The sequence below is a fragment of the Prunus mume genome, linkage group LG2 (assembly GCF_029339155.1).
Source record: "Prunus mume cultivar Tortuosa linkage group LG2, ASM2933915v1, whole genome shotgun sequence".
NCBI classification, from domain to species: Eukaryota; Viridiplantae; Streptophyta; class Magnoliopsida; order Rosales; family Rosaceae; genus Prunus; species Prunus mume.
In genome coordinates, this window is record NC_142699.1 from 12,105,082 (window position 1) to 12,130,874 (window position 25,793).

General features: G+C 37.1%; 5 protein-coding genes across 8 annotated transcripts; 1 reads left to right on the forward strand and 4 right to left on the reverse strand.

The window, feature by feature from the left end:
• Nucleotides 1-166: 166 nt before the first annotated feature.
• LOC103320534 (ferrochelatase 1) lies at nucleotides 167-3,291 on the forward strand. Its single transcript, XM_008222226.3, has 9 exons — nucleotides 167-399; nucleotides 694-1,012; nucleotides 1,104-1,247; nucleotides 1,427-1,528; nucleotides 1,719-1,822; nucleotides 1,906-2,032; nucleotides 2,204-2,356; nucleotides 2,520-2,620; nucleotides 2,766-3,291. Exons 1-9 carry the CDS (start codon nucleotides 329-331, stop codon nucleotides 3,079-3,081), a joined length of 1,437 nt encoding a protein of 478 aa, XP_008220448.1. The 5' UTR covers nucleotides 167-328; the 3' UTR covers nucleotides 3,082-3,291.
• A 187-nt stretch (nucleotides 3,292-3,478) lies between these two features.
• On the reverse strand, nucleotides 3,479-4,507 carry LOC103320535 (uncharacterized). The gene is made up of 3 exons (XM_008222227.2): nucleotides 4,356-4,507; nucleotides 3,892-4,096; nucleotides 3,479-3,791 (listed from the first exon to the last, which is right to left on the reverse strand). The coding sequence occupies exons 2-3, from the start codon at nucleotides 4,074-4,076 to the stop codon at nucleotides 3,605-3,607; spliced, it is 372 nt and encodes a 123-aa protein (XP_008220449.2). The 5' UTR covers nucleotides 4,077-4,096; nucleotides 4,356-4,507; the 3' UTR covers nucleotides 3,479-3,604.
• A 1,824-nt stretch (nucleotides 4,508-6,331) lies between these two features.
• LOC103320536 (KH domain-containing protein) lies at nucleotides 6,332-12,636 on the reverse strand. The gene is made up of 6 exons (XM_008222228.2): nucleotides 12,240-12,636; nucleotides 11,680-11,966; nucleotides 11,385-11,474; nucleotides 11,237-11,308; nucleotides 10,889-11,005; nucleotides 6,332-7,703 (listed from the first exon to the last, which is right to left on the reverse strand). The coding sequence occupies exons 1-6, from the start codon at nucleotides 12,568-12,570 to the stop codon at nucleotides 6,537-6,539; spliced, it is 2,064 nt and encodes a 687-aa protein (XP_008220450.1). The 5' UTR covers nucleotides 12,571-12,636; the 3' UTR covers nucleotides 6,332-6,536.
• Nucleotides 12,637-13,563: 927 nt separating this feature from the next.
• On the reverse strand, nucleotides 13,564-15,196 carry LOC103320537 (NADH-ubiquinone oxidoreductase 20 kDa subunit). Its single transcript, XM_008222229.2, has 2 exons — nucleotides 14,668-15,196; nucleotides 13,564-14,077 (listed from the first exon to the last, which is right to left on the reverse strand). The coding sequence occupies exons 1-2, from the start codon at nucleotides 15,075-15,077 to the stop codon at nucleotides 13,843-13,845; spliced, it is 645 nt and encodes a 214-aa protein (XP_008220451.1). The 5' UTR covers nucleotides 15,078-15,196; the 3' UTR covers nucleotides 13,564-13,842.
• A 689-nt stretch (nucleotides 15,197-15,885) lies between these two features.
• Nucleotides 15,886-21,918, reverse strand: LOC103320538 (serine/threonine protein phosphatase 2A 55 kDa regulatory subunit B beta isoform-like). 4 transcript variants are annotated; one of them, XR_016124082.1, is made up of 14 exons: nucleotides 21,363-21,918; nucleotides 20,504-20,607; nucleotides 20,269-20,367; nucleotides 20,033-20,152; nucleotides 19,512-19,709; nucleotides 19,225-19,316; nucleotides 18,974-19,092; nucleotides 18,400-18,523; nucleotides 18,092-18,215; nucleotides 17,836-17,904; nucleotides 17,637-17,728; nucleotides 17,457-17,556; nucleotides 17,240-17,307; nucleotides 15,886-16,920 (listed from the first exon to the last, which is right to left on the reverse strand). XR_016124082.1 is itself a non-coding variant. In XM_008222231.3 (14 exons), the coding sequence occupies exons 1-14, from the start codon at nucleotides 21,481-21,483 to the stop codon at nucleotides 16,784-16,786; spliced, it is 1,545 nt and encodes a 514-aa protein (XP_008220453.2). In that variant the 5' UTR covers nucleotides 21,484-21,918; the 3' UTR covers nucleotides 15,886-16,783. The 4 variants fall into 4 exon arrangements, 2 of the variants coding, with proteins under 2 accessions (XP_008220453.2, XP_008220452.2); XR_016124081.1 differs by having other exon boundaries at nucleotides 19,509-19,709; XM_008222231.3 differs by having other exon boundaries at nucleotides 17,457-17,534.
• Between the last annotated feature and the right edge of the window lie 3,875 nt (nucleotides 21,919-25,793).

Here is a 25,793-nt window from a genome sequence, read left to right on the forward strand (position 1 = left end):
TTCCCAGGCCCAACTATTTCAACACGTGACGTCACGTGACGGCGAACTTCCCGGAAAAAAAAAGGGTAAACAATGGCAACCGCCTTTTCGTTGGACTCGCTGACGTGGGGGTTGAAGTCTTCAAACACGTATTCGTTAGTTTTTGGTCCAATTATTCAAACACGTATTCAACCAAAAATTAGAATTAGTAGCAGAGTGAGAAGGTAGGTAGTAGAGTGGTTAAGAGAGAGAGAGGGGTAGCGACTTTGTTAAAGAAGTGCTGAGACGTTTCTGTTACGCTTCAAGGTTTTAAGAAAAGTTTGGGTTTTTTTTTTCGACGCCAAACGCCATGGACGCCACCTCATTCTCCGGGGTTCTTCCCCAAATGAAGCTTTCCCATTCGGATCATAAATTATCGATGTAAGCCCTCCGATCGTAAAAAATTGTCTGTGCTTTTGTGTTTGGATCAGTAAAGTTGGCTCTTTTATGGTATTAGATTCATATATTTATATAAATTATGCAAGAAAGCCCTTAAATTTCTTGAGCGAAAGCTTTCTCTTCTATGGCTTTCTTGTTTCCCGGAAAATCGTATTGAAGTTTATGTTTTTACAACCACCAAATAGAAGCTTTGAGTTATGGCAATTGGGTTTTGGTTTAAAAATTTCGGAGTTTCTGTTGAGCTGAGATATTGAGTAAATGTGTATATGTATTTAGTGGCAGGTCGTGCTCTTCCTCTAGATCGCTTGGGTTTGACTCTTGCCATTCATCCAAGAGATTGCGACTTCCGAAACAGCTCACGGTTTCGTGCTCTACGCCAAGCGATAAAGGAGACATGTTTGGGGTATCACATTCTTGTAAGAAAAGCCCTGTTGGGGAAACATATTGTCCTGCGGGTGTATACACTTATGCTGGGACTGTAGAACCTCATTCCCACACCGCGGAAGAGAAAGTGGGAGTCCTCCTCCTCAATCTAGGAGGACCAGAGACGCTTCATGATGTTCAACCATTTTTGTTCAATCTATTTGCGGATCCGGTATGTTCTACTCAAGCTTGCTTGCCTAATCTGTGTCCCCATGAGTTGTTTACACACTTTTACTGATAAATTGCCATGTTGTGTGAACCAGGATATCATCCGGCTCCCAAGGTTGTTTCAGTTTCTCCAGCAACCATTGGCAAAATTAATTTCTGTGCTTCGAGCTCCCAAAAGCAAAGAAGGGTATGCTGCTATTGGAGGTGGTTCACCGTTGCGAAAAATAACAGATGAGCAGGTAGAGCAGATACATAACTCGTCCTGTTGAAATGTTTCCTTTAGTTTTGTTTGTATAATCTGTCTTGTTTCCTTACCAAAGAAAAGAATAATGGTTCTGCAAGAATTATTATTAAATAGACTATTTGTTGGTTTGTTCTTTTATTTTCGCACTTACATGGTTTTTGCTACTTTTTACAGGCAAATGAACTCAAAAAGGCTTTGAAGTCAAAAGACTTGCCTGTAAATGTCTACGTGGGAATGCGTTACTGGTACCCATTCACTGAGGAAGCAGTTCAGCAAGTGAGTCTTTAATTTCTATATGTGTAACACACATATCATATATTAATAATTCCAAGGAGTAAGCTACTTGATTTGGTTAATGTAAATGACGTGAGAAGATAGAATTGTCACCTAAAAGTCTTCAATCTATACATCTATCTTCTATTTGAGTGAATCAAATAACTGAAATTTCTTCCATTACCTTTGGCAGATTAAGAAAGACAGAATAACCAGGCTTGTTGTGTTACCTCTATATCCTCAATTTTCTATCTCTACAACTGGATCAAGCATTCGTGTGCTCCAAGATATTTTCAGGTGACATTTCACTGTCAATTTATGTAACTACATACATTTTTATACATTGTTCAATTTTTCCTGAATGTTAGCCCATCTTGCAGGAAAGACGCCTACCTATCAAGGATGCCTGTTTCTATTATAAACTCATGGTATCAACGTGAAGGCTATATTAAGTCAATGGCTGATTTGATTTCCAAAGAGCTAGAAATTTTTTCTGAACCTGAACAGGTGCGCTTGATTAATTCACGGACTCATCTGAAATGGCTCTTTCAATGCAATTAAATTTCTTTTTCTCTTTGGTCAAATGATGCTATCAAGCATATTTTTCAAATTTATTGTATGGTTATTCCACCAACTTAACAGCACTGGTAAGCATTACTAATTTTGTATGAAATTTAGGTCATGATATTCTTCAGTGCCCACGGGGTACCAGAGAGTTATGTGAAGGATGCTGGAGATCCATACAAAGATCAAATGGAGGAGTGCATCTTCTTAATAATGAAAGAGTTGAAATCTAGAGGGATCAACAATGAACATACTCTTGCTTATCAGGTTGGTTATAAAAATCCATTTTCTGAGTTCTAGCTTTTACTTTTCTGGCTTTCTTGGTTCTCAGAACTATTGTTGGTTGCTGTCTACCATGTAAGGCTCCAACTTGTGTAAATGTTGTTTTCTGATTATTTTTCCTCCTTATTTTGTGCTGGGTTGTGATCAGAGCCGAGTTGGTCCTGTACAATGGCTGAAGCCCTACACTGATGAAGTTCTTGTGGAGCTTGGCCAGAAAGGTGTGAAAAGTCTGCTGGCTGTTCCAGTCAGGTATTTCACTTCATCATAATACTCTGATGTCGTGTATATCCAGGGGCTATTAGAGAATGCCATTTGGTTTGTGGTTCTGACATTTTCGGTTCTTCATATCACTCAAAAGAGAATTAAGTAAATCTGACATCTATTTCTTGTCCAGCTTCGTGAGCGAGCACATAGAGACTCTTGAAGAGATTGATATGGAGTACAAGGAATTGGCCCTAGAATCCGGCATTGAGAATTGGGGCCGAGTGCCTGCCCTTGGCTGTACTCCTTCATTTATTATGGATCTAGCAGATGCAGTAATTGAAGCCGCACCACTGGCAACACCCATATCAACCCCAAGAACTATCTCAGAAGAAGTTGATCACGACCCTGCTAGATATGTTATCAAACTGTTCTTCGGTTCCTTCTTGGCGTTCATTTTGTTTTTTTCACCAAAAATGATAATGGCATTTAGGAACCACCTTATTTAAAGGATATTACGACATTTTACTACCCAATATTATACTGGCTTTCTCGTACAACACAGATAGATAAAAGGCGAAAGATCCCTCCTCTCAACGTCTTTAAGAGAGAAGTTTTGTATTTAGGCCTTTATCCAGGATACGTATTTTTTTTATAATATTCTTTTTGTAATAACTTTGGTGAACGTTGCTCTGATTCATGAAAGCATAGATTCTGAAGACCGAGTATCATAATTTTATGGTGGTTTCCAATAATTTGAAAAACTACAGTGTCGCTTTCCACAGAGAGAGCCAAGATTAATTGAACATTGACTAGTATGTCTAAGAAAGTCCACAAATTGGGATCTTTCAAGTGCAATTCTAGATAAGGTGCAAACAAAGCATAATGGTACGTGCGCGGTAGATATAGCATTAAAATGGAGAATGGTTGATGGGTTAATAAATTCGTTCCTCTTGAGTTTCATCTCTCTGATAACAATGAATCTAAATATGGAAAACAAAATCAACTAATTAGATCAGGGCCATCCGGAACCTAGACATGGTAACCAGTGAACTTAAATCCCCGACCTACAATCTCACCACCACAAAACCAGGCAAAGCATTCTAAGCCAAACAGGACAGCAATCCCAGCATCTTCCACCCTCAGCTCCTGCCTGTTCTTCCACAGTTGTTTGACAGAATCAACCTCCTTCCGCAACGATTCATAGCGCCCTGATATACTGTAAAAGATAATGATAGTGATCAAGAGGGCAAGCCAAGCAATGTGACTCTAATAAAAATTTTCTTGAAATCAGGCAGGGCAAGCCAAGCAGGGTGTACCTTGCAAGACGGGTATAAAACAACTGTTTGGACAAAAGGTTGCATCTTTCAACAGTGGGTGGCTCCTGAATGTAATGCCTGTTCTTCTCCAAAAGCTGCTTGTAATAGGAAGATCCATACTCAGCCGCAACCTTTGAAGCTTGAGTAGTTTTGCCTTGCAATTGAACCAGCTTCGAGGCCATCATCAGTTTTCTTTTTTCTTTCCCTGGATTAAAGATAGATAACCAACCAAAATGGTTTCTTGAAACTAATGTCTCGTCTCAAAATGAAATCACCATATTTGAAAGTGAAAATTTTCAAACCAACAGACCAGACCATGCCAAAAAATGCTTTGACAGATTTGGGTTTTTGTGGGAGTTGAATTTAACAGATTAAAAACATTGGATATATCATATGCAAGAAGAATCTGAAACAAGCGAATGCGTAGAGAATCAAATTGCAGATTCATGAACAGCACAACATACCTTGCTACTCTGGTGCTCTGTTCTCGTTTACAAGAGAACTTTTGGTACTTTTTTTTCTTTTTGTTTCAGTAGAAATATTTGGCTTTTTACGCTACAGTCATGGAGTAGCGACCAAGCAAAGTTTGGCGTGCAATTTATTACTGTCCGGTGAAGTCTATCCGATGTTCATTCTGGCCACTAAATTCATTCCACGTCATCAAAGCCACCCCTTATTGTACCAAATGAAATCGGGCAACCCGACTCATTTTGCTACACATGTTTTTTCGTTGGGCTAATTTCATTTTGGTAAACAATTTCCAATGTCAAGAATCAGCAATATATTTTATTTGATTTAGTTTTAAATAAAATTTGATGATCTTGCCACTAGAACTTGATCTTTAGGTCAATAAATTTTTTTGAATAAAATTTCTTTTTACTAATCAAATAATATCTTAGCCTTATTTAATTACTTTCATTAGTAATTATGTTTTAATTATTATTTTTTCAGTAAATAATAATATTAAATATTTTAATTAACTTCATAAATTATATTACTTAATAAATAGTCATTAATTGTTTTATTTTAATAAAATATTTAGATACAAATTATTCACTAAGTAAATAATAATCACATGATAACTACAAAATATAGTAATTAAAAATGAGAAATCAAGATTATGCTAATTAAATAGTATAGCCGAATGGCTGTACTCAGTTTTTGCCAATTTTTTAAATGAAATCGTATCGCCGCACGGCTATACCCGGTTCTTTCCAATTTTTAAAAAAAGAAATCGTATAGCCGTTCGGCTATACACGGCGTTTCCAATTCTTTTAAAAGAAATAGTATCGCCGGGCGGCTAGACTCGATTTTTCCAATTTTTTTTAAAAAAAGAAATATTATAGCCGGGCGGCTAGACTCGGTTTTTTAATTTTTTAAAAAAAGAAATAGTATAGCCGAACGGCTAGATCTGATTTTTCCTTTTTGTAAAAAAAATCGTATAGCCGCACGGTTGTACTCCGTTTTTTTATTTTAAAATAATATAGCCGAGCTGGCTTAACTCGCCTTTTTTTTATTTTTTAAATAAATAGTATATCGGTACTCGTTTTTATTTTTTATTTTTAAAGAAATAGTATAGCCGACAGCCTATACGTGGTTTTTTTGAATTTTTAAAATAAATAGTATAGCCGTCCGGCTTCACTCCGCTTATTTAAATAAATCGTATAGCCGCGCGGCTATATTCATAGACATACGTAATTTTCATTTTTCAATACATGTATCTTTTACAAAAAATTTAATAATACACAATTCGCATATTGTATAATGGCCGAACTTTTAAGTTGTATACCCGCACGGCTATACCAAATTAATATCTATCTATTATAAATTAATGCAACTAGACAGAAGGGTCCTTTTTTAATTTTTTTTTAAAGGCAAATGAATATCTATTTTTATATTTCTAAAATAATTATTTAAAAAACCAAGAGAACCTGTACAGATCTATCTGGCAAACTTCACCGGGATAGATCTCCGCCGACAGGAGAGGTTTTTAAAAAAAATAAATGTAAACAGGTATAAATAAATACAATCTTTTTCAAGTGCTAATGTGCCTATTATTAGAAATAAGTTTGTAGCAACTATTATTCGAAATCTGTTCAATACATTCTGAGCATATCTTTCTATTTCTTAATAAAAACCTTCTACTTTGTTAATAACGAGTTAAATCTTTCTTTGGTTTTGGGTCCCATAATAATCCTTCGGACTCATTACTATTTGTCGCAATCTGATGGTGGGTTTTTTTTGTCCAAAAGATAATAATAATAACCACCATCAGAATTGAAACAAACAGTACCGGTTTCAAGTTAAAATCCCTTTCAAAACATCAAACAATATAATAAACAAACAACGGGATCCCTTGGATTTTCAATGTCACTTCACAAATCAAATACACCTGCCATTTAGAGGAAGTTGAACAAGAGTGAAAAAGATTGGACAAGTATTCAGAGGGAAAATAGAAAACGAGAGAGAGCAAGATCCAACAAATTCTTGTAATCATCATATCCTTACAAACCCAAAATACCAAACACATAAGACCAAATACGATGTCCCATAGAAACTAACCTAACTAGCCTTGCTACTACAGAAAATACAATAAAACATCAAGGGCACTAACCAATCCGTTAAAACCCACTCACCGTAACACATCAACTTTGTGGGGAAGTTTTGGCAACTCCACTTGGCTGAGCAGCCTGTGAAGCAGGTGCAGCATCATATGTCCCGCGAGTGTTCCCATTTGCATTGGCATCAGCAGAGTAGGCAGGAGGTTGTGCATATCCACCACCATAAGATGCGTTGTAAGGTGGTGGCGCCTGCCCGTAACCTGGCTGACCAACGGGTGGTGCACCATAGGATGGAGGCCCATACCCAGCCTGAGCTGCGCCATAGCCAGATGATGGGGCACGGGTAGCAGAATCTGGCTGAGCATAACCAGATGGTGGAGGCTGAGAATGGGCGTAGCCTGGCTGCACAGGTGCTGGCTGACCATAGGCTCCAGGAGTGCTGGGCGACTGTGTGGTTTGCCCATAAACTGCGGGATTTGCAGGAGGTTTTTGTGCTGGAGGTGCTCCATATCCAGCTCCATATCCAGCCTGAGCTGGTGGTTGACTACCATAACCAGTTTGAGAAGTTGGGGGTACTCCATAGCCTGGCTGAGTAGACCCTTGCGGTGGGTAACCTGCAGGGTTAGGGCTAGGCTGTTGACTCGCACTGTATCCTTGCTGAACAGGAGGCGGTGCTTGGGCTGAATCCCCCTGAGATCCATAAGAGGAAGTATGTCCATCTTGAGTTGGATTACTCACATTACCATAGCCAGCTGCAGAATATCCCTGCTGTTGATCATATGATGGTGGCTGACCATACCCAGACTGAGGTGGTGCATGATACCCACCGTAGCCTTCTTGAGGATAACCTTGTCCTTGCTGATTATAGCCTGAAACAGGCGGCTGGCCATAATTATAACCAGCATTGTCAGCGGGTGCAGCGGGACCACCAGGATTTTGTTGTTGGTGTGATGGTTGTTGCTGGCCATAGTAATCATAACCACTTCCCTGGGAAGTCTGCTGAGTTGGTGCAGCAGCTGACTGGTCCCAATTGGAGGGATATCCACCAGATGTTGGTTGAGGGGGATAGCCTGGATAAGGAGGCTGGGCAGCATTATACTGTGGTGATGGGCCAGAATATGCTCCGGACTGTCCATAGCCATAACCAGGTTGTTGCATTGGAGGTCCACCAGAAGCCCAGCCAGTGGGAGGGCGCGCTTGATAACCTTGCTGAGAGTATCCTCCAGCCATTGCTGGATTTCTAACACGATTCTGCAAGAAAATTGTTTTAACAAAATAACCATGGCGAACTTCCCATAATACTGGGACATGGAGGAATAAAGAAACACAAACACAGCATGTACAAAAACAGACATTGGAAAGATGTATAAATGAAAATTTCTAAGATTCAACAGAACACATAACATATAGGAAAAGCAAAACATCTTACAGTGATTAATGGATTTCATATTATATTGGAAAAAGGTGTAAACGCCTACATACCGTACTGGTGGTTGTATAAATTGAGTTACTCCAGCAGAAGCCCACCCTCTCCCTATTTGAAGTGAATGGGTACGAGAATAACACAATACTATATAGAAGCTTTTACATAAAAAGCAAACTGACATTTAACCCTAATTGCCACAAGAGGCAACAACGTCACGGCAATAAGTGCAATGTGCACACAATAGACTAGATTAGCAAATATCCAAGCAATGCATAGGAATCAGTTTAGCTTCAATAAATAGACATCCTATAAATATTTCCAGTCTTCTGGACATCCTCCATGTACTAAAACATCACTAATAGCTTACCACATTATGGGATCAACAGTAAAATCCAAACTTACGGAACATAGAAAAAAGGTGTAATCAGTCAGAGTCAAATATCTAAACTTATGTAAAAGACATAAATCTTTATCAATAGAGAAAAACCTGTATGCGTCAACCAGGGACATTAGTCCAGGGATCATCTTAAAAGCTAACACAAATAGACCCTTTCAACTTCCCACAAGTATGAAGCTAATCTAAAATTGACAGAATAAGCAAATAACACATAAGCAGCAAGCATCCATCCACATTTTGTTATACACAGAAGAACTGCGAGTAATAAGAGAGAAGGAACAAGAAGACTGGAACAATTCAGTATAAAGGAAGCATAAAACATGTCTAGTGATAAATTCAGAAAATATCTTTCTAACAGAAGTCATCATATAGGATAAAAAAAGAGGAGAACGAAGAGAAAGCAGGTAAAACTGACAGATTTGTTATATTCAAGTTCAACAAAAATAAGCTGGACTGAATAAAATGGTACTTAAATATTAAATCCAGCAAAAGACAGGAATTAAAAGTTACTGGAAGCAAATCAAAAAGGACAATTTCCAAGCAAATAATCTAAGGAAATTCCCACAACAATAAAAACACAGAACATTTAAAAACCACTACGAAACAAACAATTAAATTATTTGCAATATGATATTAAGAAAATCTAGAATTTAATAGAAACTTTGACCCAAGTGAAGCGCTATATAATTATGCCTAAAATCAAAGTGATAAGAAAAAAAACTAGGATTTAAATCTCATTAGTTTAACATTGAGTTAAAAGACAACTATTTTACACATTTATAAAAATTTAAAAAAAAGGGACTCAAATTATCCTGAAATATACTATTAACCTTCGATTTTTCCAAGACAAAGCTTCTCTCCGCAATATCATTACTAAATGCCAGAAATCGGATTTAGAACCATACCAGAGTGATGCTGAGGGAACACCAACACAAAGGATAACATGTTGGTGTCACCAATGGTCCAATACAAACTAACCCTACAACAGTTCCCAATAAGAAAATCAGTCACATGATACAATAGAAATAAGCACATTGATGGTAGAACAATCTGTTATCCCAATAATTTCACTCATTGAACAACTAATTGTACCGTTGAGCATTATTGGAGTTAAGGAAGCTTCCATGTGACTTGATAACCTAAACCTGTATGTATAAGACCTCCACAGACTAAATTTTGAATAAGCTAGCATATGACCTAGAACAGCTCAACGTGTCATAATAATCACTCCTAAAAGAATTTGACAGTTCAACCTGCTATTTCACTCTGTCCATTAAGGTCAAGTTAGCCACTTTCTGCATCAATCACACAGGAAGCAGAAACTTATTGCAGATATATAACATATCTATTTAATATAACAATTCAGAAGACACAGCAGGTTCTATATAGACAGTTAGAGATTCATCTATAGGAGATCCAAATTGATTACCATGCTCTTCAGTTTCCTAACTTGAAACTAGAACCCTGCATATGATTCAATACTCAACGCATATATAATTGCAGAAGCGGGCTCCTTCCAGTGTTCACATGGAATGTTAGACTTAAAACCTCAGCCAGCTATGCTGTCCATGGTAACAAGATAAGCGGAAAATACAACTTTTGGATTAATAAGACTAAAAGTGAAGAAAGGAAATTGAGGACAATAGAAACTTATCCAATCCTCAATACCTCATGATACTTGGGTCCATAAGCATGTTCAAAATACCAAGTGCAAAACTAGTGCAACATTAAACATATTGTGCCCAAACACTGGCCAAAAAATTTGAGTTTACAATAGTGGAAAGCATCTACACCTTTCATGACACGGTGAAATGTACAACCTTATAGACTACCAAATACAATATATAGGGACGGTATATGTTTGGTAAAGTTATCTCATATCAGGTAAAATAGTTTAGTATAAAGGCAAGTAACCGACATGGAACTCAGATCAATAATCAACTTCATGGAAAAAATAATGTAGAATAAAGTCATCCGCAATACATTCAATCACAGAGGTATAGATAATATTAAAGATGTATATGAACTGATACTACTTCAAAAGATAAAGATAATCCAGAAGCTCCTAAACAAAATATTTTGCCAGAGTTTTTAAAAATAAAAATTATGCATTTAAAGACTTACGCACCCTGCAAGAAAGAAAACTAAAACCAGAACAAAATGCAAAAGTGCAAGTCCACCAAAGCTATTAAAATAAGTTAGAACAAAAGATATATTGGAAAGACTGGACTAATGACCATTCACACAGGTCAGTAGACATATTTCAGTAAGCACTATGGGGCAGTACGGGTGCCAAACAGAAGAAACAACTATCGTACTATACTAAATGCAGCCCTACAAATCAAGAAGCAGTGCCAAACAGAAGAAACAACTCTCGTACTATACTAAATGCAGCCCTACAAATCAAGAAGCAAATGTGAGGGGGGAAAAACTAACTGGAGCAAGTAGAGGTGCACAAATTAAATGCATAGACAGAAGTTAAAGTAGCCTTAAGAAAATTTGAGAAAATCATATCTACTTTAGCTTACTTCTCATGAGATTTAACAAATTCAGACTACAACAAACTACAAGTGTACAAGGCCAAATTTTTAGGCAAACACTAATCACACATACCTCGCTAATAACTTCATTGACCAACTGTTTTGCAGCTTCAATTTGTTCACTAGTCCCATCAATCTGTAGTGTCCTTTCTGTTGATGTGTCACCGGGTGGCAGATGCAAGGGAATCACCTATATAGAATACAGACTTTCAAATCAAAACCATTATGCTATATTTGATTCCACTGCTAAGGCACACTACATATACCAATATTATAGCAAAACCAGGTACAACCTTACACAGAAGGTATATATAAAAAAAAAATGATCGAAAAATGCTTTATGTTTTTCATGTTCCACAAAGAAAAGCACAGATAATTGCAAGAGAAATGACCAAGATCATTTCCAAGATTCAAATCAAACCTGAATACGAGCTCCAGTCCTAGCTTGCATATTTTTAATCGTTTCACCTCCTTTCCCAATTACAAGCCCAACCTGGAATTACAGAGTCACCAATCCGAAAGAACCAAACCCCTAGAACACGTTGATAAATGCAGAAAAACCTCTGTACCTTGTTGTTAGGAATTTTTGTAACATATTGTTCAGCACCAGCTTGTACTGTTAACCTTCGAGAAACTATGGCAGGACCTCCTGATTCAGCCTGCAGAAATATAAGAGCTTATCCATGTATACCAATTTGATAAAACTCATCTAACGAAAAGTTAGCACAAACAATGACCATGATGATAATCCAGAATTTAAATGCATTAACTTTTACATATATCACAAGCAGATGCATGATAAAACTCAAATATTAAAAATAATAAAAATAATAAAAATAATAAAAATAAGTGCACAAGTAGAACCTCAGCGAGAACTTCATTTATCAAATGCTCAGCCTTTGCGATCTGCTCTGGAGTACCCATGAGCTCCACCATCCTAGTTGGAGCACTGAGGTCCGCATCACCATCTCGGGTAACTTGAATCTTGGCACCAGACTGAGTCTGTAAATACTTGATAGTCTCACCACCTTTACCAATAATAACACCAACCCTTCCATTTGGAACATCAATCTTTTTGCTTGAGCCCTGGAAGCTACCATACGATACAGGGATCGATGAAGGAGCTGTGTTTGACAAGTGAGGCTTCAAATCTGCATCCCATTCAACAAGACACAATCACAATTGTTGCATACATATTCATAATCAAAGCATGCACATATGCAACAAAACACAAATAGCACCTCGGAACAAATCAATTATTAGCAAACAAATCCCAGAAAAAACTAAAACCATCAACTCGTTGATGTCAAGTATGCTATAAATAAAAAAAAACTACTGAAAACCCTAAGAGAACACTAAACACAAATAAGCATATAATAAAATAAATAAATAAATAAAGCAAACCCTAAAGAGAGGAGGCGAACCAGGTGGAGCAGAGCTAAAGCCCTTGTCAATGGAATCAAAGCCATTCTCAACCCTAGGGCGCTTAGCCTCAAGGCCACCAGCAGCAACACCACCACTGGCGTTGTTGAACAATCGAGCTGCGATCTCCTGCGCGCGCTGCTTGGCCACCTGAATGTCATCAACTGGCGGAGGAACGTTGCTGTAGGACGGAGGTGCAGAATCGGGCGATGAGGACGTGATGGGGGCTGAGAAGCCAGTGGCTCTACGCGGAGGCGGCGTCGTTTGCTCTTCGTACTTGCGCTTGTTGTTCCCCGAATCGGGACCAGAGGAGTATTGTGCTTCGTCGGCCATTGTCGTTGCGTAGAGGAAGAAACCCTAGACGATAGAGATAAAAAGGAGGGAGTGAGGAATTGTGTAAGGTCCGCACGAGTAGGACTTTTATATGGGACGGGGATTTTTTGCTGTTTGCGTTTGGGAATAAAGGTCTATAAACTTTACCGGACGGAAAGCGTGTCTAAAGTATTTTCTGGTAAATAAGCGTGTTTTAAATTTTTTTTACAAAGGATTTTGATAAAAATAAAAAATAAATGTATAATCACGATCAACATAAAAACATAACATAGAGTTTGAAGCATATGTAATGTGTGACCAGAAGTAAAATAAAAGTAATTGTAGAAAATAATTATAAACTTAAATACGTAAAGAGAGAATTATATATATATATATATATATATCATTGTTCTTTTCTTTATCAGGAGCTTATTAACATAATGGACTGGAAAACAGATTTCCCTTCAAAACCTTATAAGAGAATAACTCGTCCATATATGTGGTAAATAACAAATTATTGACCGTTAGAGATATTATTAAAACACAAAAAGCTTTTATGTAATGCATTACAACGCAGTCGAGACAAAGATGTCGAGTCCGGCTCGGGCAATGAGGATCAGCAATGCAGTTGAATCTAAGCAATAAAAACCGTCAGTAGGATCATCACTCTTTCAAATTTAGTTCATCCGTCAAAAGGAAGAAGTGTCATTAATTCCCGCTTTTCATCAGTTCATTATCACAGCTCTTGGCTGTTACAGGGTGAACAATAATATAATGCAACCGACCACAGCTTGATTAGAACATATACTTGAACCACAGCTTTTAAGCAGCAAAAGTTTACAGATTGAAACCAGAGATCTACTAAGGAACATTAGGAGAAGGGATAAAGATAATCTCTGAGAGTCTGGAACCAACAACAATACAGGGCTACTCAAAATTAGAACCACAAAACTCGCGAGTTCAAACAAATACAGGCACATTATTTGATCCCAGATTAAGAGAACTATAAGCAGCTTCTAGCAATCAATCAAACAAGTCGATAAACAATGGCAGATAGTTCAAGCACCCAGTTTAACAACAGAAAAACAGTTTTACAGAATCTGTGGCTACTATCATAGCTCCCAAAAAACAACACAAATATGCAGAAAGCACAACAAAGGACACCCTGGGATCTAAATTTAAAAAAATTCTCCCTTTACATGGTGCTTAGCCAGGGCGAACCACCCCGGATAGACTTATTATTTGATTAGATATAGCCAAAGCTGCCCCCAAAGACAAGGTGAATCCATGCCCTCACTTGGTCCACCAAAGGAGGAAATCCTTGCGTCTGTTGATCTTCTTCTGGAGCTGGAGAAGGCCGTAAAGTAGGGCCTCGGCAGTGGGAGGGCAGCCAGGAACGTAGATATCAACAGGGACAATCCTGTCACAACCCCGAACAACGGAATACGAGTAATGATAGTAACCACCCCCATTTGCACAGCTTCCCATAGAGATGACCCATCTAGGCTCGGGCATTTGGTCATAAACCCTGCAACATAGTTTCAGCATAGATATCAAAATCACTTATCCCCCTTGTTTACTTGTGCATACTTTAGCGTAACACAAACGTGAAAAGGTCAACACCTTCTAATTCCCAAAAATCCAGGAAATTATACAACCAAATGAAATCAAAATCCTTAAAAACAAATGTAATAATACTATCCGAATACTGACCATCCATCAAAAGAAACACAACACAACACAACACAAACCAGTTTTTGTTATCAAGAGTAAACATTAAATTAAACTATCAGCATAACTAGAAATGTGGATTTTTATTAGCAGAATGCATGAAAATGCAACAAAACAAAAGTTGGTTTCTCAAAGAAACTCCAAAATAACAAACATGGGTAAATGGCAGACATGTTAATCCCATTCAATCAGAGATTCATAAAGCAATAGGCAATAAGCCATGTTTCGTTACACTGCTGAAACGCAGCTCCAATTTTTCCAATTTGTGACTCTAGCAGGTAAATACAAATCTAATTAGCATTAAAAGAAACAACTTTTAGCTAAAAATTCAAAAACCCTAAACAGCAATTCAGCAAAATAAGAGATGCGGAGGGGGTAGTTACTTACTTGCGGAGAGCGGGGGCCATCTTGTTGGTGAGAGTGCCGGCGACGATCATGCAATCAGACTGGCGAGGGCTGGGCCGGAAAATGATGCCAAATCGGTCCAAATCATATCGGGCGGCTCCGGTGTGCATCATCTCGACGGCGCAGCAGGCGAGGCCGAAGGTCATAGGCCAGATGGACCCACGGCGGGCCCAGTTCATGAGATCGTCGACCTTCGAGATCACGAACTCGGCGGCCTTGGAGAGGCCAGCCGGAGGCAGCGAGGCCGAGGGGGGAGGAGGGCGGGCATATGTGGTCGGAGTTGAGCCGGAGGGGGAGGAGGACGACAGCGAGGGGACGGTCGTGTGGAGAGAGAGGGCCCGCTGGGCCGAGAGCTGGAGAGGGATGCGTGAGGCTCGGGTCAGCAGAGCCATGACCTTAGCTTCGAGCTGAGAGACACAGAGAGAGAAGGAGGAGAAGTTTGAGGAAGCTGAAATGGCCTGAAGCTCTTTTCTCCGTGTTAGTTTCGCATCTGAATCAAATGACAACTTCTAGGAATAGAATTTAGAACATATGGGATTTACCTATTTTGGACTTTTTACAATTTGTTTTTCCTAAATTATTGGATTTAGAGGCTCTTTTTTATATTATTTATCTGTTTTTTGTGGTAAAAATTATTTTTATTCTTGTCCACCACTTAATCCATATTAATATTTCATGAGATAAAGTAGAAGTGGATAATAACATTTACTCATACATCAAAGTCATGATTTGATTTCCCTTCCTCTAATTTCACTTATAATGCAATTGATTAAGACCTCATAAACACTAAATAATGTGTTCGAATCGCCACTCTCTTAATATAACTTGTATAAAAAATATAAAAAATAAAAACCTCACAAATCAGACACATACTATTTATTTAATTTTTATGTAAGTAATAGTAAACCGTGTCAAAATAGGCAATTAATTGAGAATTGATATTTAACTGCTCTTTATTTAAAGTAACCAATGTGGCAAAATTGAGACCATCAAATCGAAGTCCACCGCCATGGCCCATGCCTGACGTGGAGGCCTTGAGCCCACTCAAGCAATTTTATCTTACTTAACCGTGGTAGTAAAGGTAATACCAATAAAGCGAAATAATTAATTCACCATGGCAATTTTATTTTGTGAAAAATGATGCATAATGCGCACGATATACGCAGTAAAACTATAAAACTATAAATGACTTCACAAGGGTTTCATTGGTATTGGATGACCATATATTTCATAAAACGGTGGCTTATAAATAAGAGAAGTTGAGTTTTTACAGTTTCTAGCCCCAAGGGCAACACTAATGTCAGCAGAGTCTAAGCAGAAGAGAAATACGCAGAAGGGCAGAGCAGATGATCAACAAAACAAGTCTCAGGCTTCCACTTTTATGACCCTCTGATTTATATAGAAGATGATCAGTTGCCTACATAAAAAACATTACCTAAAGAATAAAACACCAGAAAACCAGACGAATTAAGACCCACAAATCTTGGTTCCCAGTGAAACTGTTGAAAGAATATGTCTTGCATGGGGCCTTCAATCCAAAGGAACCAATACTTTTTTGCTAAAGATCAAAGAAAATCAGCAGATTCTGAAAGAGGGGAAAGAATGGTTAGAATAAAAACAGTGATAAAATTTCACAACCCTTTTAACTTTAATTCAAATAATACAAAGGTTGAAGGCCCCGAGGTATCAATCAGAGTTGATGCACCACTAGAGCTTCTCCCAGCTTCAGGGTAGGGCCCGATTGGTGTCTACTGTGGCAGCAAATATCGACTGGGTATTCTTTCTGTAGGCAGATGAGCTAATATCACATCTCTTCAATTAACATGACACAATTAGGACAATGGCATTCTCCTTATGGTATAGCATAAACATCAATTTTTCGCATCAACGGGAGGGAGAGAGACTAATTTCTCCTTGAAAACTTTGACATCAGCTAAAAAGTGTTTCCTGATGTTGCGCAGTTAGGTAATGGATTGCAGAGTTTCTGATTAAGGGTGCAGCTTCACATCACTAGCTGGGGATGAAGGCAGAGCAGCCTTTAGTCAATAGTAATGAGAGAAGCTTTGCCTGCCAAAACATACAACTTCTGATACCATCTTTACGCATAATACATGTAAAGGCTATTTGAAGCAGCACAGGCGAGTGAATTCTCAGTAGGATGCCATGCAAGATGTAGCAACTTTGTCGTGAAATCAAAAGAATTTCCGTTCGCATCAGCTCCAGAGTTATCCGCACCTTTTATATTATAATGGAAGAAAAGGAGTACAGACACAGGTTAGTCAAATAGACAGTGGAGATACAAACTAACACAATGATGGAAATAACTTCCTGAGTTTAGACTCACTTGACTACTCACCATCAAGTGCAACCAAACCTCATTAAATCAAATTAAATAGGGAATAAATCAGAGAATTATCAAACCTAATTGATTCTCTAAAATTTAATTTTATCTTACTATAAAAGCAATTTTGTCTGAGACTTTGAGTTGAAATCAATTATGGTAAATTAAACTTGACTGCTCAAAAGTTTCAGAGTTTGACAAGGAAACACATACCTCGCCTGAGAACACGAGGAAGGTTGCCCAAAGATCTAGAAGGCCTTGATGGCGTTTGCACTTGTCTCCTGGAAGCCCATGAGAACAAATTAAGGAAATCAGTCTAAGAGAAAATAATGAAAAAAGAGTTTCTCTCTTACTAAAAGATGCTATGCTATAGGAAATGGTTTTCAGCATCGCACGCCTGACGAGCATTATATGTACTTTTAAAAGATACCTCATGGGGTTTTTGCTGGCCTCCAATGTCGTTGCTTCTGTGCTCCCTTCAGAACAACCAAACACTCGAAACTGATTGCTGGAATCACAGAAATGTGTTTCTTCATATGTTGAGCCGCACACAACATAGGTCAGAGTTTAAGTTAGAGCAACAAAGGATGTGTACGAGAATAAAGCTAACCTGTAAGAACCTGTTGCCACTCGACGCCCATCTCCACTTAAACAGCACTCAAATTTATCGAAGATAGAATCATTTTCATACAAATCACACAGCTGAGCAAGGTAAAGAACTAAAATAAGTTGCATTTTATTGTATTTAATTGTATCATCTTCATTTAGATCATCTGTGATTAAACCGGCTTTCTGAAAGAATACATCACCTTAGGTCTTAGATATTCATGAACCTGGAAAGTTGCAACTGGGCCAGAATCCATGTTTATGTCCCACAGCTGAAAAACAAAAAACAAAATAATAATATAAGTGAGATGTTAAGATGTGGCACGCATAGTGGTATGTTAAAACAAGGTTTTCAAGCATCGGTAGTTCTGTAAATTTGTTTGTAGGATTAGAATATCTGAGGGTTCAAAGTATGAAAAGATGAACCTTTTAAAAAAATAAGAGAATGAAAATATGAACCTTAAGAGTCATGTAATCACGACTAAGTACTTGTCTTCCATTCTTAGCAAACTTAATATCTGAAATTGAGGCTATTATCTCAGTGAAAAAGGATCTTGAACCAGGCACTTCTCGTTCTTCAAACCTGCACCAATATCATAAATCATATTTAAAATTTCTTTTGGTGAAGAGAAAAAATAAGTTAGGAAGTAGGAAGTGTCAAAGGAACTTTACATTTCCAATACCAAATCATATTTTACAGGTAAAAACATTTAACAGAGTAAGAACAAAAAAGAGCGGAAGGAAGAAAGAATGACTGAACAACTCACAATTTGCTGTGAGTGTCACATAAAGCTGACTGCCGCAGATCAATAAGACGAATTGAGCCCCTTGAGCTACTGTACGCCAGCATGTTACAATGAGTAGGATGAAATTCTGCTGAAGTTATCACCTCTGCACATAAAATGTCAAGTATGTAAAGAAACATAATTACACATGTGGAGCCGTTGGACTAACAAAGCATATAAATAAGGCATAATTCTAGTTGAGTACACAGCCATCCAAACATAATGAAAGGGGGACAAAGAAAAAAAAAATCATAAGAAAGGAAACAAGTACAAAAATCCACACGGAGAGAAATACAAACAGAAAGTAAAGAAGGAACATCAAAACTAGAAACTATATTTACACATCTAAATCTTTAAACGTCGAAGGTAACTAAGAAAAATATTATTGCACATTGCTTAATGAAAAATCGTACAGGATAGCAGAGAATGGAAGACCAGGAGTCTTGTAGCCAACCCTGAATAGTTGGGACAAGGCTCCATTTATTGTCGTGTATTTCAAACAATAGTTAAAAATCAGAAAAGTAAGTAATGGGCATCATAGTGCCGTGGGTTCTACCAGTTAGATCCTCCATGTTTGTAGGCTTCACGTCAACAATATTAAAACTTTGATTGCTAATCTCTAAGTTCCAAAGATTAATTCGCAAGTCATCAGCTGATATAAAAGTTTCTCCATCGCTACAAAACCAAAAAGTAAGATACATTAGTGTATAGAAAATGGAAACCATGCCAGGTAATAGGCAAGCAACAATATCAAAATGTATATTACATTCAAATAAGACTCAAAATTAGTTCATAGACAAAATGCACCTGTTATTTGAAATGGAATTAATATGATAGTCATGGGCATGGGCATAGACTCTTCGACATCTAGCCATAAGGCTCGTCTCATGACTGGTCACCTGGATTCCACAATTGTTCAAGTGTTAGTGCTGAAAATACGATATCATTCACCAAGATGTCAATAACTGCAGGTGCCAATTCTCACAGTATAATATAACAAGAAACTCAAATATAATAGACTCTGGAACTATTTTAAATACCAAAACCATATGCTGTCAGAAAATAAACAAATCAGATGGAATACAAACTACCACGGGCAAGTGCAGAGATGGCAAATCCCCAGATGGAATCAAATTGTCATTGCTTGGAGAACTGATGGGTCTCTCTTTACATACTCCATTTGCAAGAGACGGTTTGGAGCTTGCTGACAGAGAACCAACTGCCCCATTTTCCACAGATTTAGAAGCATCCACATTCATCTCACATACTTTCTTTACCTTCTTTTCTTGGATCTGCTCAGAATTAGGGCAGGATTAGAACATTTCCTACCATAATGTAAAAATTACAAGTAATTAAATCTGAAGTCGTTGTACTATAGCAGCTATGAAAAGTCATTCACTACAATCTGCATGTATGTCTATGTTTGTGTTCACTACGAGAATGATGTGTAAAGTGAAATGGTTGGAGTAATCGCCATCTTTGTTTGGAACAAGATATAAATGAAAAAGGCAATGCGGTTGCATAAAAATAAGTACAGGGAGATGTGATATTGAGGGGAAATCATATATAAGTTAATAATCTAACCACATAAAAGTTCAAAAGTGGCTAGTGCTACCTTCCAGAATTTGATGGTTTTGTCATTAGTGGAGAGAAGAAACAGCGCACCATTAGCTGTCTGACACCATCTGATCTTGTTGATTTTTTCCTCGATTTCCAAGCTCTTAAGATAGTCAAACTGGGTTTAGGAAAGACCAAGAAAGATGCAAGTTAGTCAAATCCAGATTCCAGCAAGGAGGAAATCTTAACAAGTCAATTTATACTAGTCATAGGGAAGCACAAAGAAAGTAATACCTCAGGTTCATGACTCTGGAACTCAGTTTTATAGCGAAACTCGGGATGCCTACTGATTGAATAATCCATCCTCTCTAGATCTCTCCGATGTCCACCATGCTACATATTTTAAGTTTACACCATACAGGTAGAACTAAATCACAACAGTGTAACGAACAAAAATACAAAGGCAGAATGGTTATAAGGAAAATACACTCCCACAAGCCTCCCAAAAAAAATGTATCAACTAACTTACATCCTTCGTATCAGTTCTTTCAAACAATACCACCCGACCTCCACGATCTCCAGTGGCAAGGTGGTCCCCAGTTCTATCGAATTCAATAGCGGATATTATATCAACTGCAAAAAATCAGTCAGAATGTAAACAAGCTAAGTAGTCATTCATGTGCAGTGTACCAAAGAAAACTTCAATGCCCTCAAACGCTTACGAAGTATCTTTATAAAAAAAATTCAAAACTAAATATTCAGGTGATGACATTCATTCAAAGAGATACATTCATCATAATTGATTTCCAGTTAACTTCACTCTAAATCTAGGCCCTCTGAGCTTAAGATATATAAATGCGTATGTCGCAATCGTAAGAGCATGTTCTAAATGCATCCTAAACTTATCAACTAAATGTAGTGGCTCAAAAATAAAAAGAACATAAATAAAACAAACAGACATACATACATACATACAAAATAGACAGCCTCCCAATGTTTTTGTTTCGTTAATTAATAGCCAGATAACCAACAGCCATCAACTTCACTATCAAAGATTCTAAATGATAAACCCTTCATAATATCAATCTCATGACAACAGCATCAGGCATCAGTTATCAAATATACACGCCACATGTCTACCAACTACAGCTCAAGTGTTTCTGCCATCATAAACCTAATCTCTGCCCTCAAACTATAAAATCCCACTTTATCCATTAAATTTCATTGGCGTGTTCCGATTCTCAATATTCAATTCCCAATTTCTGAAGCTAATCATCCAATAAAGGGAAAATCGCAACATTAAATAAAAAGTATTAATGATAATGAGAATGAAAACAATACTGAATCCCTAAATAATATGAAACGAATTGAAAAATCGAGAAGAGTACCTTCCTGAACTTCTTCTCCGGCGGTCCTTTCTCCGAAGACCTGCGAAAACTTCCACTCCAGCGGCGATAAATCCGCCGCCGACCTCGCCGGAGCCAAGAGCCCCTCCCCGCCGACGTTCATTTATAAATATTCCAAAAATTTGACAGAGAAATGAGTCGAAAAAAGAGAACACAAATCAATGCAGAGGAAGTCGATCTGAGAAACCGGATTTGCGTGAATCTCACGGATTCGGACCAATCTTCATTGAAAAATAAATGCAGTCTCTGCCTTCTTCTTCATCCATTCCCAGCCTTACGCGTACGGTCCTCACAGCGATGGAATTTCCACTCTCTCTCTCTGTCTCTGATCTCTTTTTTTTTTTTTTCCTTTCGTTGCTGAAAAATAGAGGGGAAGAAAATGACGAAGCAGGACGTAGCTTTTTAGCTGATTTTGTCGTGGATATCTAAATAATTCATCGTCCTCGCTTATTATGATTAATTTATTATATAATTTTTTCATTTTTTTTGTGTTTGTGTTTTGGAGGAATATTTATTTGGGGAAAATTTGGACTTTATTAAAGCCTGAACAAAATATGGAAGCCAAATTCCTATAAAGAATAATACTGAAAGAAAAGTGGGAGTGATATATTAAGATGTGATAACTATTGAAAGGGACGTTAATTTTGATATTATATGCTTTTATATATTTTCGACTTTATGGATGTGGTCGAGTGAATTTCGGCGTAGATTACAATGATACTGTCTTTCTTTGATCCAACGTTGTTTGTTGGGCTACAAGTGTACAACAGTGAGATCAACGGTGGTGGGTTTTTGTTTAGAAGCATGACTTCTCGTTTTTCTTGGTATTGAAATTCGATGTATCGCTCGCACAATTCCAAAAAGGAGAACTTTATCTGTTTAAGATGGTGTTTGTGTTTGTCAAACAAAAAAGTCCATGTGTATGCATGTGTGTTTTGTATCCCAATTTCTTGTTATTTTTCTGCTAACTCAATTAAAACCATTTACCTTAGCCTCTCTCTTTTCTCCCTCTCTTAAAAGGCCTCTCTCTAACAACATATTTAGGTGGGCAGGGTTTCGGTCGGATATCTACTATCTAGCGGCCAATTCCGGTCCGAATCCTGTCATTTTTTTCATCTCATCAAGTTCATCTTTTATTTGAAATACGTTTTTTTGTCTCAAAAGACAATTCAAACTTCCAAGCATATCTAACAAGCGATTGGTGAAATATGCGCATCATAATGGTTGGTTGGATAGAGGGCCTTATTATGTGAGGGTTAGTACAAGACCTCAACTTGGAACTAGACTATGAACAACGAAATTGAGACATGAAACTCCAAATTATGCAGTTTGATCGAAAATTTTAAATGTGAAACTCATACTTGAACTCATAACTACCACCAACATTTTCATAATTCTTAAGGTTTTGTATAAATAGAATACAATCCATATTTTTGGATTTTATCATATATTTTTGAAACATAATTTTAGATCACGAACCAAACAAACCCTAATTATTTTATTAAAACTTAAGGCCCAAACTAAGTTGGCATAGTCTTCAAGAGCCCAGAATTTTGACATGGGGCTGACCCATGAACTCAAATGGCATAAAAGCAGCCCATTCAAATAGCTTGTTGTCGTTTTGTTCTGATATTTCTTGTCGTGGTTTAAATGGCTTGGCCGCAGTGGTTTGGGTCGGGCCTGTTTCAACTGTACCTTCTCCTGACTAGTCCTTATGACCGACAGCAGCAAGCCAATGGGGTTTAAGTGGGCGCACTTCTCTCCAAGCGTCCACACTTGAACTGGTCACGTGTAATACGTGGTGTGAATTCCAAGCTCCAACGCGATCAAACGACCTTCACAAGTCTACCATGTCGTCCAGCTTTTCAAAAAAGTTTTTTTTTCCATTCCCTTGCCTGCATGCAGAGTTGAATCTTAATCTCTATAAATAGATAATTTAAAATTTCTTTTGTATATGAAATAATTATAAATATTATTTGAGGATTTAAAGTTTAAAATGGTGCCCAAAAAAAAACATTGTTCTTTTCTTGCCCTGTATCACACGCAATGCTTATGCAAACTTTACTAATGATTTGCACAAGAAAGGTTTAAAAAGGGGCCAATTACGACGTGGCACTCGAGATTGAGAGGGACGGTCATAACTTTGATGCGCGATTAGGAGAAGAACCCACAGATTATGAAACCACACCAACCTTTTTCCTTTCTTTTTCCCTTACATTTGCTTGAGTATATATTTAATAATGTTATTGTCAATCGTCGTGAATGCATGAAGGTTTTTTTTTTTTTTTTTTTTCCAAGGTATCCCCAGGCTAGGTCCTCTGAAGTACTGTCAGATGCATATGAGGGGACCTCTCTCAAGAAAGTTTTATGCATCTACAATAACTCGAACCTGAGTCCACTTGCTTAAGTGACCAGAGCCCCTTCCACTCTATTTTTACTCATTAATCAGTATACTTAATTATAGAACCCACATACATCAATACGTAACTAAAAAAATCATCACACACCGATCCGCAACTATCGGTAACAGTCCTCTACAAATTATATGTGTTATGTTGCCAAAAATGATGACCGACACAGCTTCTGGTTGTGGTTCAAAACTGTGAGAACACCAACATTGCGATTTATAAATGCCAAGGTACCTTGGTTGAGTCATATTTCTTTTCCTTTTGCCAAACTATGTAGCCAATTAATAACATTTATTGTTTATAAAAGATTTAATGTAGTCAATACCCTACCTGCCATAGCTTTCAAGAAAAGCTGTTCCTCACTCTGAGCTGAGCTATCGCTTTTGTTGTTCTCATTATCTACCTTAGCAAACATTATTTAAATATGTTTTAAAAGCCGTACCAAAATTAAAATATACTTTTAATGGAAATGATTTAAGCGCATATGGGAAATAATATTTTCCCAATTACAAATTATATAAATGAGATTATTACCATGAAAAAAATGGAGGATAAAATTAAAGAAGTTATAGAATGTGGTTGGTAGAGTAAATGGCGATGGGATATTGGAACTTATGGTGTACTTACGTTAGTTTACTAGTCAAAGATTCTGGTTTATAACCTTACAAGAGTGTATCAAAAGAAGGAGTAATTTCAAAATAAATTATATGGGCATGTTTGGCTCGTGGATTAATTATTTTAAAAGCGATTTAAGACAAACAGAATATGAAGTTGGTAAGTGTCATATAGACGGCCGATGGGGGTTTTGATTGACAAGACCTCTCATATTCTAGCTACTGAAGAATAGGGGACTTTTGTTTGTTTTGCTAGATTGCATATATGGGGAGGGGAGGGGAGGGAGTTGGTAGAATTTAATTGGTGAATAGAAAAATGGTGTGAATTCTAGAAACAATAATTTTCTGAGAGTTCCTTTTGGCTCTAGTTGAGTGATTGATTCATGTTGCAATTTCAATAAAAATAACATGGAATTGAGTAGGTGGTTCTATATGCAATTGAAAAATGGAGTTAACTTTTAAAATAACATCAAATAATTTCATGGTAATATATATTTTTTAAATATCTTAAACTTATAAAGTTAGTAATTTTCAAAAAAAAATATAATATTAGAGAATAATTAACACCATTGATTAAATGGAATCATATCTAAATGTAATTAGTCTTGATTATTTTATTTTGTTAGTACAAGCGATAGTTTAAATTACAGGGGAGTGGGGTTTCTCACACGCATATAACTAAAATGTTATGGGGTTCAAACCTAAGACTTATAGTATGCAAGTCAATGTTTTTTTTCACTGGGTTAGATCCGTTGGATGAAATTTTCTTTAAACAAGCATGCACAATGACATCTAAAAAAACAAAAACAAAAAACTAGATCTCATTAATCTAAAATTAAAATTGGAATTCAATTCAATCCCCACCTTTAAAATCCCATTTGATAATAATAGAACGTGCTTGTTAAGAATTATAGGCAAATTATGAGAATTATGTAGCCTGTTTCTGTTTGTGTGGCAATTTCCGTTGAAAACTCGTTATCTGGTATTAGAAAAACGTTTTACTAAAATGACTAAAAAGTTGTGTTAAAAAAAGAACATTTGAATTGCTGTCTGGTGAGTGCTAATGACAGATACCAACTTGAATAATTCAATATTCATATTTTTAAGTTGTAAGCTAAATCCAGCCACACGATGTCTCAACCACAGATTCCTGTGGGTTGAGATGATGAAAGCCTACCATGCATTCCAAAAATAATAATTATAAAATGCCATTACGAAATCTATGTATATCTTTGCATATGAACAAAACAAATCTATCAGTATATTCGAATTTCAGCTACATACACAACTTACACATGTTTCATATTTGAGATTGTTAGAAACAGATGAATATTCCCAAAAAAAAAAAAAAGAGGAAAGAAAGATTAATAAAATCATGCACAAAATTATTT